The sequence below is a fragment of the Staurois parvus genome, unplaced genomic scaffold (assembly GCF_062004578.1).
Source record: "Staurois parvus isolate SC_StPar_1 unplaced genomic scaffold, SC_StPar_1.0 ptg000385l, whole genome shotgun sequence".
NCBI lineage: Eukaryota > Metazoa > Chordata > Amphibia > Anura > Ranidae > Staurois > Staurois parvus.
Window position 1 is genome coordinate 16,245 of NW_028318181.1, and position 15,768 is coordinate 32,012.

Here is a 15,768-nt window from a genome sequence, read left to right on the forward strand (position 1 = left end):
CAGGCTGCCCTCTTAATCATTGACGTCATCTGGAGCAACATGCCTAATCCTGGTCCAAGCAGTCTGGCCCACTGATGATGTGCTGCCACATCTGTTGTCCTCTCTTGCTGATATTTGAAAATTTGAAGCATCCTTGGATATGTAATGTGTATATCCCAGGAGGCTTTAGAGCACAGGAGACGTCATTCTTAGTAGCCGGTCCTGCTTAGATAAAAATGGCAGCCTGGGGGCGGAGCAAACAAACTAGAAGCATAAAAGAAAGTAAACAAAATTATTTTACGTGGTGAGGGAGAGGAATATAAACACTTAAATGCCCGCTGTACCTATCTGTTCATAAGGTTCCCTCTCCTGGCATAATACTTCCTCAATGAACGGGGGTGCGCATACCCACACACCAAAGCCAATGGGACCTGATGAGTTACCGAATAGTTAGGATTTTTATAGACATAAACGGGATTTTTATGTTAAAATTTTCCTAAAGAGAGATCAAGCACATATCGCCCATTCCTTCTTCAAAGACCATCTCATAAGTGGATAAACCCCTTCTTATGTCCTCAAAATCCCACCAATATTTAGTAAAGGCACATATCAGGGATCAAAGTTTACCGTATACTGCTTGTAATAGGAGACTACTCCAACATGTCCCTATCCTCATCGTGGTATATTATATATCCACGAAAAGTATAAATCATCTTTTTGAATATCTTGTAGACAGCAAAATGTGACTAACTCAAATGTAATTATTTACCCCTCAGCGTTTTCAGCTTCACTATTCAACAATGCTCTATATTCAAACAATATACCAAAAGTGCAGCACTATATAAGTGAATAAATATCACCACCTAAAAGATAAAATTATTATTTAGAGGTGCACCTGATGAAGTGTCCAAAATATATAAGTCCAATTATAGGTAAAAAGATGTAATCAAAGCAGTGACTCTAGGTGATGACTGTAGTAATCCCGATAGGCATATGATTCGGTGATGTGCAAAGAATAAAATTGCGCACTCACCAGATGCGCAATAATCTCAAGTGTACCAGAGGTTCCCTCTTATCCTGGGAAGGATGCCACATGGAAGTTGCGGTAGGGGTCAGTAATGGATCACTCTCCTTTGGGCCTAGGGATGTTCACCTGGAGTCCTGGGGAATTTAAATGCTTGGTACAGAGGAAAAGAATGGTGCTCATAATGTAGTAGGTCAAAAATTATGAATGATTTTATTAATGAGCAAAATTCATAAAAACATTAACAAACATTCAAATGCTACTTAAATCCAAAGAGCCTTCTCTCATGAACATATGTTGTAGTATGCACAGGTAAATGCAGCTTAAAAGTTGCCATAAGCACTAACCAGCTGGGTATTTTTGGTGGCCGCCGGACCTCCGTGATCCCGTGGCATAATGACACAGGGTTGTGTGGCTCCTGCTGCCATAAAAAGCCTGGACGTATGTGTGCTGCTATTTATAGCAGAAAAAGGCGCATTCAATTGAACGGGCGCCATCTTGCCGGCGATCTGCATGTAGTGCATTTTCCACTATGTGCATGTGTATTTGCACTCACTCATGGAAGAGGCTGTTCCCCCAATTTGTCCCCGATTGGAGACTGCAGCTAATAAGCTGTCTCTAAAAGGGAGGTTGACATTTTAGCTCTAAAAGCTGTATTGAAGAGTCCACCCATGTGCAGAACTCCTATCGCCCTTTCCAGGAAGGAACCGTGCATTAATTGGCGTAATGATGTTATCTTGATCCCAATCAATATCAAAGGATAGGTAAAAGTTGCTTGATCTTAATCCTCAAATATTAAAGTGCTCTAAATCATATCCAAAATAAGAGTGCTGAAACCAAAAAGAAAAATATCCTCAACATGTTTCTCTCCTTCATTGGAGCTTACTCAGGAGTAAATCTATGTGCACCCCATACCGTCAAACAAAAGCACATGGCTCAAAGCTTGGATTGTTTATATGGGTCCATTCAACCCACGTCACGTCAAATGACGCGATGATGTGATCACGTTGCTTCGGTACGTCGTGATGTCACTGCGTATTGATGTCGCACATCTGCAGTAGCAGTACACCGCAGAAAAATTGTGGAAGAAAAATGAACTGACGGGCACTGATGCTGTAATGATATTTTGCATTGTCTAACAGTTAGTAATACATTCAATGTAAACAAAGGGGCATAGACCTGTTATAGATTCCACATTTACATATTTCCACAATTTGTCAGAAATCTTATTCTCACCCAGGCAATCACTTATGGGTATTAGCATAGCTCTGTAGAGGAAGATTCATATCCAAAATGTAAAATTCAACACCATTCCTCCTACTTCAACCCTACATGAATTGCCAAATATACTAAATACAGCCATTGTGAATATTTGGACCCACATAGATATGCTAGGCATTATTGTACTCCTCTCCTCTCTCCTCTCCTAATAATTGAAAAGTGGAAGTTCAGTCAAAATCTAACCAAGGCTAAACCTACTCCCACCCTCATTCTAGGCCCATTCTGTCTACCCTGTAGAGGAAAGATCTGTATACTTGCCTATTCTTGGGTCGCTCCAGTCCAGTCCCATGATCAGCTGTCATGGCGGCTTCTATGTAGCAGAGGGATAACCGATGCCCCATAGTATGCCTATGAGTGACATCTCCAGCCGTTGTCTGCGATCTCTGCTCTACACAGAAGCCACCGCTGGAGAGATCATGTGATCGGAACAGAACGGCTAAGAGAATAAATATGTATACAGATCTTTTCTTTACAGGGGTAGATAGAATGGATTTAGAATGAGGGTGGGAGTAGGTTTAGCCTTGAATAAATTTTGACTGAACTTCCACAATGCTATGTGTCCACATACAGGATGTTTAGAGGCACCAGCAACATCACCACGTTTAGTGGCAGAAAAAAAAAGACCTGGTTTTGTGTTTGAGAGCAGTTTTCTGATGGAAAAAACACTGAATGCTCCTAAACTCCTGTACAAAAATGCTCTATATGAGCTTTTTTTTTTCTGCCAATGAAACTGGCGGTTTTTGGGGGTTTTTTTTTTGTTTTGTTTTTTTTTAAGCCCAGTGTGCATGGACCCTAAAAGATAAAATAACAAACAGCTTATGCTGCAATGGCAATGTTCAGCTTCAGTCCTGCAGCACTTTTTTCTGCCACTAGATGTCCTCAGTCTGATGGCCAAGCATCATTCAACTCACTTTCTCTGACCCCAGGTCATCCTGGACCCAGTTTGTGACTGGACAGTGAAAGAAGCAGCATAGTGATGAGTTCATCCTTATGTCACTCTGCTCTCTTCTACCATCAGCATGCTTCTTTTTCAGCACCAGAACTGCTTCTTCCTCTCACACTCCAGTCCTGCTGTACAGGGACTGCTAAAGACTGATATTGTGTCAGATTTAAGTATTTACACTGCCTGTATTTAAAAAATGCATTTAATAATGTATTCGTGGTTACGGAGCTGCATTTTTGTGGGGTTGTTTTTTTTTTTTTTTTTTTTTAATAAACCTATATTTCTGACAAAAAATGTTAACTAAGGAGGAAAGGTAGAGAGATTTTGTTGCGAATTAGGGACAGTTGGAGTAATGATATTGTGTAACGTTTGTCAATACGGTTAAGAGATGCCCAGACTGGCTAACATAATCTGTTTATATATAATCAGTTTAATGCGTCTGATCCACGTAGGTCTGGATCTTGCAAATTCTACTTTATTAGACATCACTTTGCTTCAGAGTAGGGGGGCTGCAACGTGCTCCTATATAGCACTGTAAACCTCTTGTACAATTAGACGTGAGACTCCAGGAAGGGAGCTGGGATTTCGGAGAGCAGTGACGGTGAGTCACTCCTTTTTCTCCTGGGGTGGGCAGTGATGTGCGGGGGTTGTCGCTGGTGGGAGGCAAAGGCCAGGGGGTGGGGGGACATCAGATTTGTTTGTTGCCTAGGGCAGCACAAAACCTAAATACACCACTGTTGCTAAGTGTGGAATCTGTCCGCTGATCCCCGCTAAGCAATCAGATTGCTGTTCTCTGTGGGCGGTCAGATGTACTGCCTGTCCATTTTTTTTTTTTACACCCGACTGCCATCTGATTTGTTAGACAGATGTGGAATGGGTCCCCATCCGTCTGTTTTTATCAGATAGGATTGTATGTAGGCAGGTGTAATTGGACACAAGTCCGTTTTACTTCCACCACTCCATAGAGGATAATGGAGGGTCCTATCGGGTCTGCCTATATAAAAAAGAAAGACAAGCGAACCCAATTGGTCCAGTTGGTGTTCGTGTTAGGTGATCTAATGTCACAGGATACGCCTTCATTTTCATAATATCAGTAATGTAATAGAAATACAAACCGTTATTATTGACACTCCAATATAAGATTATTTGTAAAATCTCCTGTCAGGTTGTGAGTTCTACCTGTCAGTTGGCCATTCTCTTTCCACAAATTCCTGTATTCCTTGCATTCTTTGCAGCATCTTCTCTGCTGTTTACTTTCAATTAACTCCTCCGGTCACCCTCCTCCTCCATCCTATGCCCCCTCACCCACATCTTCAATCTCTCCCTCTCTACTGGCGCATTCCCCTCCCCCCTGAAGCACACGCACATCACCCCCATTCTCAAAAAACCCTCCCTGGACCCCACTGACCTGAACAACCTTAGACCCATCTCCCTGCTGCCATTTACTTCCAAGCTCCTTGAGCGCTTAGTCTACAATCGCCTAAGCGCCCACCTCGCTGACAACAACCTCCTCGATCCACTACAGTCTGGCTTCCGTCCCATACACTCCACCGAAACTGCCCTACTCAAAATCACTAATGACCTGCTAACTGCCAAAGCTAATGGCCACTACTCAGTCCTCTTACTCCTCAACTTCTCCGCGGCCTTCAACACAGTCGACCACCCCCTCCTCCTTAACAAACTACACTCCCTTGGCATCAGAGACTCCGCTCTCTCCTGGCTCTCCTCCTATCTATCCCAATGCTCCTTCAGCGTTCCCTATAATGCTACCACCTCCCCCTCTCTCCCCCTCTCTTTTGGGGTCCCCCAAGGCTTGGTCCTCGGGCCCCTTCTCTTCTTCATCTACACCTCCCTCGGCAAACTTATACACTCCCACGGCTTCAACTATCACCTCTACGCCGATGACATGCAAACTTACCTCTCCACCCCTCAACTCACCCCTTCAGTCTCCGCCCGTATCACCCACCTACTGAACGACATATCAGACTGGATGTCGCTCCATTTCCTCAAATTGAACCTTTCCAAAATCGAGCTCCTGATTTCCCCCCCCCCCACCCTCTCCATCACGACCAACAACGCCACCATCAGTCCCACCCCGCAAGCCAAAGTCCTAGGTGTCACTCTAGACTAAAACCTGTCCTTCCAACCCCATGTCCAATCGTTGGCAAACTCATGCAGACTCCACCTCCGCAACATCTCCAAAATACATTCGTTCCTAACCCCAGACACCACTAAACAACTCGTTCACTCCCTTATTATCTCACGTCTAGACTACTGCAACTCCCTTCTCACCGGCCTACCTCATCAGACTATGCCCGCTTCAGTCTATCCTGAACTCAGCGGCCAAACTCATCCACCTTACCAACCGCTCCGCTTCTGCCACCCCCCTCTGTCATTCCCTCCACTGGCTTCCGATAGCCCAATGCATTAAATTAAAACTACTAACACTGACATACAAAGCCATTCATAATGCTGCCCCAAACTACCTCACCAACCTGATACCCAAATACCACCCTACCCGTAATCTTCGCTCCTCACAAGACCTCCTACTTTCTAGCTCCCTGGTCTCCACCTCCCACGCCTGACTGCAGGACTTCTCCAGGACTTCCCCCCCCATCCTCTGGAGCTCCCTACCCCAATCCATCAGACTGTCACCTACCCTCCTCACCTTTTAGGCGCACCCTGAAAACCCTCACCTAACAGCCGATCTCCTCCACTCCTCCTACCACTCTATCCCCCACAGCCACTTCCTCCCGTACCACTATCCCCTCCCTCCTAGATTGTAAGCTCAAAAGAGCAGGGCCCTTGAATCCCTCGTGTTTTGTTTTGTTATTGTATTGTCTCATGTACTGTCCCCCACTATAATGTACAGCACTGAGCAAACCTTTTTAGCGCTATAAAAATACTGTATAATAATAATTAAGGACTACATATCCCATGGTATCTTGCTGCCTGCAGGCAGTGATTCTCGTACTGACCCCACCGCCTGAAACTCCTCCTCCGCACCTATGTAGTTAAGAAGGCAGGCTCCCTGCAATTTTTGACACCGCAGTGCCTACTTATGGCATAGTGAATACGTGTCATGGAATTTGGGCTAGTTCACACCACAAAAATGCATTTCTGCAATGCATCCTTGATGCGTTCCAGATTTTATTTTTATTTTTTTCAATGTACTGGGGTCTGGTGTATTTTTTGTGTTTTTACCACGCTCCAGTACAGTTCTGTGCATAAAAAAATGCGGCATGTTCTACTTTTTTTTTTTTTTTTCTTGATCTGGAAGCGGAACACACTGGAACTGCAAGCACTGGTGTGAACTATGCCATTGAAAACCATGTAACCTAATTTCTATGCGTTTTTGAATGCAGAAATAAAATAACACTGAAACGCATGTGGTGTGAACTAGCCCTTCAAGGAAGTAAATGTGTAGGATCTTCACAAAGTACTTTTTTTTTTCCAGACTCCAAGATTGATCAGAATGATAGGAGTAGGCTAAAAATAAGGGAAATTCAATGTGGAAATGAATACAGAATGCTAAAGTTTGACCACAGAAACTTTAATCCTAATATTTTACTATAGCTGGGTGGCGGTGCTACATAATACACCCTCTGTGCCTTTCTTCAGGCTTTTACTTTCAGAAAGTCTAGTAAAAAGCCTTCTAACGGTGATCTTGTGAGCTTGTATCCTTTAAAGTGTGTTAAATAATAAAAATAAAGTAAGTTGACATGATGCTTTGTTGGAATTTGTTACCTACACAGCAATAATTATGTGGTGTCTGGGTCTGCCCAGCAATTATTGCAGACTCAGTGGTTCCTTCTTATCTGCTCCAGGCAGACCGCTCTCCCACATGTCTGCTAGATCAGTGTGCAGGAGTGACCCTGATTCACCCTTTATCATACCCACGTTTCTGGCCCATTCTCATGCCCATGAAATGAGGAATGTGATCCCTTTACTGGTTGTTATTGTTTCTCAAGTTTATTTTATTACAATACTAAACCTGTATTAAAGAGTAACATTCTGGTGCTTATTTTTTGTTTGTGTAGATAAAATAAAACCAGATGTTCCAACCGTTTTTAACACATCACTGATGCCAGGAACATATTGCAGACTTTCTGGCAGTGGAAAGGTTTTTGCGCGTCATGGTAATTTTTCAATTGGATAGCTCAGCTTGGTGACTTTAGCAGTGAGGTTTCTGTGGATTAGACATGCTCTCCTGACTGATTTTGTATGCCATCTGCTTTTTCCTAGATTCTATGGATGAATTCTTTGAGTATGAGGCGGAGGACTTCCTGGTATACCTGGCTCTACTGGTTACAGAAGGGCGCACACCTGAACATTCGGTAAAAGGCAGAACAGAAGGTCTCCACTGCCCTCCAGCACATTCTAGTCAGCCTGGACCCAACAAGCATGAATGCAGTGATAAGTTGGCCCAGGTGAGTCCATTTACCCTAACGCCAGCACTTACAATTGAGCGTGTGAATTTTTCAAGAAGGCCTAATGACTAGGTCTTATTAGGAGAATCTAAATATAAATAATAAGGCCTGATTACAATGCATTTCTGTTAAAGGTTTTAAAAAATACCAAATACACATATTTTGTAGGTAAAGTGCATTTATTTTCTTATTTGTTTTCTTAGGAGCCTGTAAAGTATTTGTGGGTGCACAGTCAAGCTCCTGCAGACTCCTTACTCTTTTTTTTGCCTCCGTACCTCCTGTATGGGCAGGGAGTTACTGACGTCCAAGAAGATTAATGAACTAAGAGTGCTCACCAGCTCCCTCACAGTTCGTTGAAACTTTACAAGCCGTCTGCCAAAGTGGCAGAGGTTACCTGTGGGGTTTTTTTTGTATCCCGAACAATTCTGGCAGTTGAGGCTGCAGTCTTTCTTGGTCTACCTTACCTTGGCTAGGTACCAAGAGATCCCTGAATTTTCTACTTCTTAGTAAGTGATTGAACAGTACTGACTGGCTTATTCAAGGCTTTGGATATCTTTTTTATATCCTTTTTTTCTTCTCCTTAATCTATGCTCAGTACCCCATAATGACAAAGTGAAAACGCATTTTTTGAAATGTCAGTGAATTTATTAAAAATAAAAACTGAAATATCACATTGGCACAAGTATTCAGACACTTTGCAACAGCAGATTAAATTTTAGCTCAGGTGCCTCCCATTGCTCTTGATCATGTCTGGGATTTTTCTACACTTTCATTGGAGTCCACCTGTGGCAAATTACATTGATTGGACATGATTTGGAAAGATGCACACCTCTCTATAAAAAAGGCTCGCAGCTGACAATTACTGTATCAGACCAAAGCCACGAGGTCCAAGGAACTGCCTGCAGAGCTCAGAAACAGGATTATTGCAAGACAATGATCTGGGGAAGGCTACAAAAAAAAAACTTCTGCTGCATTGAAGTTTCCCAAGAGCACAGTGGCCTCAAATGGAATACGTTTGGCACAACCAGGACTCTCCCAAGAGTTGGTTGCCCAGCCAAAGTGAGTAAGGGGAGAAGGAAAAGAGGTGACCAAGAACCTGATGGTCACTGTGACTGAGCTCCAGAGTTCCTGTGTGGAGATGGGACAGTGAGCTTTGGGTTATGGGTCAGTGCCCAGGGCAAGGCAACATTTGGGCGACAAGCTTCACGCGATATGACAGTCACAGCAAAAGCACACCACGTTTTAGGTGCCATTGAAAACCTGCCTTTTTGTGTTCACAGTTATTCTGCATTCCCAAAACGTCCGGGTGTGAATGGAGCCACCCTGGTTCACACATGTGATTCTGGATGCTTTTACAAACTGTTTCACATGACAGGGTAGATATTATGTGTTCCTATTGAGGTGGTTCACACAGATGCGATCCACATGCATTGTGCTTTGAGTGCCATTACAAAAAGGACCCTGTGTAAGTTTGTAGCGGTGCAAAGACTCTCAAGTGATGGGCAGGGGCGGACTGACAACTCATGGGGCCCCCGGGCAATAGGGGATCATGGGACCCCTGTGTCCTTGCCCAAAAGCAAAAAAGCCTATGAAAAAGGTACCAGGGGCATCTCATGGGCCCCCCTACTGACCCCGGGCCCTCGGGCAGTGCCCGAGTTTCCAAATGGTCAGTCCTCCCCTGATGATGGGGTAGAGTGGCATGCAGAATGTTCAATGCAAAAACGTCTGTCAATAGCAATCCTACATGAAGTCAGTGGGAGGCAGTTTGTGAACCCAGGCACCATGGCGCAATATCTAGTCCCCATAATGATCTGTCTTCTGGGATTTGTCAAGCCCTGATATAGAGATATACACACACACGTGACGATCGCGGCATCAGATCCCAGCCCTTCTCACCAAACTCGTGACCGAAGGACTAGCCAATCTAAAACCGCGCTGCCACGTGCGTAAGAATGCCAAGGCCAGCTGCACCCTGCACAACGATTTTTCAGCTAATGGACCACAATCTATGTACCTGCAGCCTGAGTGATTGTTACTGGGTCAGGTTAATTACGCAATTAACCCTTTAGACTGCCACCACCTCCTTCCTTTTTTTTTTTTTTTTTTTTTTTTCTTTTTGTACAGTGAAAGAGGAAACACAGCAATAACACTGATGTTTGAATATTCGTCGGTATACCACTATCACCGCAGGCAACGATATACCGAAGTTTAAAACACACAGTAGCGCTTTTCAGAGGCAGGGGTTCTGAGTTTGCATTAAAGAGCTTTAGAAACAGTTCAACACTTTCAGAAAGTAAGATTAATTACTAAAAGGTCAAAAGGGTGCAATAAAAATGTTTACAGAAAAAGATGTAGCCTATATATATATATATATATATATATATATATATATATATATATATATATATACAGAAAGCAATAGCACAGCAAAGAGATAACAGGAATTTAGATAAAGTACTTGCCAAAAGCCTTGGGTTAAGCAGCTTTCACGTTTTCTGAGCAAAAGGGCGTTTTCTCCCAAAGTTGGTTCCGATGTTAAAAAGGGAGAATTCTTCAACTAGCTCAACTTAGCTTAGCTTTTCTAGAAACTCCACAGGGTGTCTCCCTGACTCAGAGAACCAATCGCCTCATTTGGGGAGGGGGTTGTGTAGGCGGGGAGCTCAAGCTTTGACCAAAGCCTTCCCAAATTATACTATGGCCAATAACTTTTCCTCGGTACATATAACATTCTATCCACGGGTAGATTAATACCCAGAATCATCTGCTGAATGGTTAGATATGAAATATCTGCTTGAATGGTTAAGGAGATAAAGTTTTCTGCTCTCCTGTGAATGTCAGGGGGTGTAATATACCCGGCGACTTGTCTTACAGTGAGCCATCCGAATATGTGTTCCATGTTTGCGTAATTATTTCCTATTTGGAGATATAAAATTATTTGGAAAACCTGGGTTTTAAAATGTAAGTCTGTTTTTATGACCACCTGGAATGTCTTTTGAAGCTCTGTGAGGGCTGGTTTATGGCTTGATGACCCCTTCTCCAGCAAGGGTCTTGCAGACAGAGGGGCACTTAGCTAGTGTGGGATTTACAGCCCTGGAGCTGTCCCACTGGGGCCTGTTGCCTTTTGAACTCCGCAAACACACACAGACCACATTACTGAGGGAGGGGGGAAATTGGAGGAGGAAGCCTGATTTGGGAGAGAGATGATACAAAATGGAAGATTCTTAACAAGATGGATGACCTCGTCCATCTCGGTGTGCACGATTGCTACAACACACACGTAAGAAAACAAAAAATCAAAAACAGAATCACTGAGTTGGGAAAAAAGGATCACTCCCTCTTAAAAATGACTTGTGAATTCAGCCAGGTGTAGCTAATCACCTTCTCAATGGCACACAAAGCCATTTGACAATCAACTGTGATCAGCTGTGGTCATTTTCATTAGCTCAACATAAAAATGGCTTTCCTGGAGCGTTTCAGTACCTGATAGTGCAACAAAAGCAAACCATCAGCTATGGGTTGCCAAGCACTGTTAAAAGATCTCTAGGATAAAGTTGTGGACTGGCACAAGTCAGGAGATAGAGTCAAAAACCTTTCAAAGGCTTTATCATGGCCTAGAAGCACAGTGAAGTCTATTAAGAAGTGGAAGGTATTTGGTACAACACAGGCCCTCCCTGGATCAGGGCATCACTCCAAACTGGATGAAAGAGCCAGGAGGAAACTGGTCAGAGAGGCTACCAAGAGGCCTACAGCAATTCTGAAGTAGTTGCAGGAATTTGAGAAAAGAGTGGTCATTGTGTGCATGTGACAACAATATCTCCAATTCTCGACAAATGTGGCTTGTATCGGAGGGTAGCAAAAAGCCCCTTCTCAAGAAAGGCAACATGCAGTCACGACTGAGCTTTGTCAAAATGCACTTTGTAGATTCTGAGGTCACATTGATCAAGGTGTTCTGGTCCAACTATACTAAAATTTAATTATTTGGCCTCCACACTAAACCATGTCTGGAAATCCAATACACCGTGCACAATTATTGTGCAAGCGAGTGTTTTGACCAACTCCAAGCTATATAAACTTGAATGCTTGTTGGATTTAAGCATATCAGATGTGTAATGAGGGTGAGTGTGGCCTAAGGAGATCAACACCCTATATCAAGGTGTGCGTAATTGGTAGGCAGCTTTTTTTTTTTTTTTTTTCTGGCAGAAATGGGCCAAAGATTTTTAACCGACTGTGAAAAGTCAAAAATTTTAGAGTCTTTCAGAGGGATGCAGCACAATCACTAAGACATTGGGTGTGATCACAGAACCCTCAAACGTTTTGTTGCAAATAGTCAACAGGGTTGTAGGAAACATGTTGAGAAAGATGCAAATTAACTGTGAAAGATTTGAGAAGAATCAAACTTGAAACTACCAGGAACCCATTATCCTCCAGTGTTGTCATATTCCAGAACTGCAACCTGCCTGGACTGCCCAGAAATTGAAGGTGTTCAGTGCTCAGACATGCCAAAAAACATCTTAAAAACAATACTTCTTTTTTTTTTTTTTTTTCTTTCTATGGACGGACGAGGTGAGAGTGACTGATGGACCAGATGGATGGGCCCGTGGCTGGATCATTAAAGGGCACAGAACTCCATTTTGACTCAAACGCCAGCATGGTGGAGATGGGGGTACTTCTGTGGCCTGGTATTAAAGATGAGCTAGTTGGACGTTTTTTGGGTTGAAGATGGACTCAAAATCGACTCCCAAACCTACTGCCAGTTTTTAGAAGACACTTTCTTCAAGCAGTGGTACAGAAAAGTCTGCATCTTTCATGAAGACCATGATATTTCTGTAGGACAATTGTCCATCACATGCATCAAAGTACTCCACTGCATGGCCAGCTAGTAAAGATGAAAGAATGACGTGGCCCCCTCACCTGACCTAAACCTTATTGAGAACTTGTGGGCCCTTCTTAAATGGGAGACTTTACAGTGAAGGAAAATTGTACACCTCTCTGAACAGTTTCTGGGAGGCTGTGGTTGCTGCTGCAGAAAGTCGATTGTCAACAGTTCAAGAAACTGACAGACTCCATGAATGGAAGGCTTATGGCTGTTCTTGAAAAGAAGGGTGGCTATATTGGTCACTGATACATTTTTTAGGGGGGGGGGGGTTAAATGTCAGGTTTATTTGTAAATCTTGAGTTGTTTTATTATTCTCTCGCTTGTTTATTTTCATCTGTTAAAGTGAGAAGAATTTTTCTTTTTTAATTTAGTTGCATAATAATTCTGCACACAAATAGTTGCCCAATAATTCTGTACACAAAATATTTTCCTAAGAAAGCCAAAACCTCACTTTTACTTTTCTTAAATATTCAGATTTGTGTTTTATAAACATTTTGGCTTGACTGAGAGCACTGTAGTTGTATTTTTGAGGATTCATTTCATTATTGAACAACTTGCCTAATTGTGTACACAGTGTACAGCTCACCATCCAAATAATGCCATTCTTACAATAAAGTATGGAGGTGGTAATAACCTGTTATGGGGGGTTTCTCTGCAGCAGGTACTGCAGCACTCGTCAGGATAGAAGGAAAAATGTATGGGGCAAAATACCATCACATTCGTGAGGAAAATCTGCTGCCCTGCCAGAAAGTTGTCAATGGGAAGGCTTACCTTCCAACATGAGTGACCAAAAGCACACAGCAAAAATGACCACAGTGGTTGAAGGTGAATGTCCATGCATGGCCTAGTCAAAGCCCAGACTTAAACACCATTGAAAATCTGTGGAATGACTTGAAGACTTCAGTCCATCAAATTTAACTTAACTTTAGCAGTTCTGCAAAGAAAAGTGGGAAAATATTGCAAAGTTAGTAGAGACTTACCAAACTGCCTAAAGGCTGTCAGTAAAGCAAGAGGTGATTCAACAAAATACTGATAAAAGGGGATGATCTGTATTGTTGCTGTATTGTCTTCCGTTATATTGTAAAGCGCTGCGCAAACGTTTGGTGCCATAAATCCTGTATAATAATGATCCTTTTTTCTAAATCAGTGATTCTGCTTTTTTATTTTTTTATTTTTTTTGACATGTTGGTGTTATATCAAATACAGCTGGGAAAAACAAAAATTGTGTGTCTTTATTTCAGGCTGCAAAGCCAACAAAATGTGATTATTTTTAAGGGGGATTCTCTTCTATATATTATACTACACACACACACCTTTTCTGTGAAGTCATGACTGGGTTTATGCTGCAGATTGATCTATGAAATTATATTTTACTCCTTTCGTTTTATTTGCTTTGGCTGGAGTGTACGGGGAAAGGTCACCTGAGGTTTGACAGCTGCTGCCTCAAGCACAGCAGATGGGGTACTGTGTGAGGTCAGGAAGCTGAGAAGCAGCAGCCATCGGACTGGGAACCTTTGATCCTTTGCCTCACATCAACTGGTCCTTTTTATTGAGTTTAATTTGTTCCAGAAATGATCATTATACTGCAGGTTGCTGTTAGCACTGAAATCCTTGTAACTGAATGTAAAGTGTTTTAAGGCTTGACATCTGGGGAAAGTAAAAATGTTACCTTTTTTAAATGAGGCTGCCTTCGCACTGCAAAGGTTAAATGCTTGCTTAGGTCTAGGGACCAGGAAAAGCAATATACGCACTCCATCCTCCCATGCTGCAAGACCAGTCCCTGTAGCCTCTTCTTCCTATATGCTTGGGTGCCTTCTGATGTCATTTAAGGCAAATGTAGGGCCCATACTGCTGCATTGGACTTAAGGATACTGATGGAGTTTAGGGGGGCACCATCTTCCAGGGGAGCAGAGGATTGAGAAAGTAAAACTGCTTTTCTTGTTCCCAAGACATAAATGAGCCTTTAATCCTTGCAGTGTAAAGGCAGACTCGGTGCAAGGAAATATTTTGTACTTTCCCCAGAGTTGAGCTTTTAAACCATTTTAGTGCTTGTGCTAACACTTTATTTTTCTCTCCTGTAGTGTCGTCAAGCTAGAAAAACTAGGTCTGAGGTCACCCTGCTGTGGAGAAATGATATTCCCATCATGGTGGAGGTGATGCTGCTACCAGACTGTTGCTATAGCGATGAAGGTTCAGGCACAGAAGGGAATGTTTTAAATGATCCTGCGATGAAACAAGATGCCCTCTTGCTGGAGAGGTGGACCCTGGAGCCAGTTCCTAGACAGTGCGTTTCCTTTTCCTTTACAGTCTTTGTTATCGTAAACGGTTTGCAAGTTTGCCCTGACTTCTTTGTTTCTGTGTATTGAATTGTTCTTGTGCCAAGTACTGCCACAGGTCTGCAAATGCAGAAAGTAAGAATTTATTTTCATAAATACTCTTTTTGGTCACGGCAGTTTGCTTTTCTGTTCCCCAAAAAGCCATTGGTGCATCCTTTTTGTCTAAATGTCTCAGGTTCTAACAGAGTTGTGTAACATGTAACCAATTAAGATTCAGTCCCATAGTAAATCAGGTGACTAGGGTGTGATTACATAAACACAAATTATATTTAACAGTGGATAATGTTTTGTAGTGTTTTTAGATTTATTTTTTTTACTTGCACACAACACGTTAAAGCTAATTTAAACACAAGAAAAAAAAAGTAATATCACAACTCAGATGTACAGTATAAATAAACCGGAACAAATAGTCTAGTTAAATACAGCACAAGTGCATGTATGTCCTTTTTTTTATTTATATATAATCTAATGTACTGCAGACAGGTGGCCCCTACAAGTACACTGATGTAACTGTATGGGGCTGGGCTGATTGTACACAGCGGGAGTTAGCCAGCAAGTCCTGACCAATGATTCATTGGCAGGACCTGCTGATCAGTTCTATCCAATCACAGCCCAGAACCCTGTGTTGATGATCAAAGGGAACAATTTTTTGTTTCTTCTCCCTGCGAAAGCAGGGAGAAGAAACAGCGGTATTCAGTAAAAAGCGCACATTGCTAGGCACACATTTAACACTTTGATTACCCAACATGTTAACCCCTTTCCTAGCCAGTGTCATCAGTACAGTGACAGTGTGCAGTATTATCAGTGATCACTGTATTGGTGTCCTAGTCAGTCAGCTCCCACTCATTGTTAGTGTCAGATCGACGCTGGACATCCCACTATAAGTCACTGATCACAAT

The 15,768-nt window shown here is 42.6% G+C and overlaps 1 protein-coding gene across 1 annotated transcript in view; it reads left to right on the plus strand.

Moving 5' to 3' along the window:
- Window positions 1-7,471: 7,471 nt before the first annotated feature.
- The window catches only part of LOC149455881 (atos homolog protein A-like), a 49,459-nt gene continuing 41,162 nt past the window's right edge, over window positions 7,472-15,768 (plus strand). The window contains exons 1-2 of the mRNA XM_089685753.1: window positions 7,472-7,657; window positions 14,615-14,817. Of these exons, the coding sequence (XP_089541879.1) occupies window positions 7,478-7,657; window positions 14,615-14,817 (383 nt within the window). The 5' untranslated portion in view covers window positions 7,472-7,477. The remainder of the gene's footprint in view (window positions 7,658-14,614; window positions 14,818-15,768) is intronic.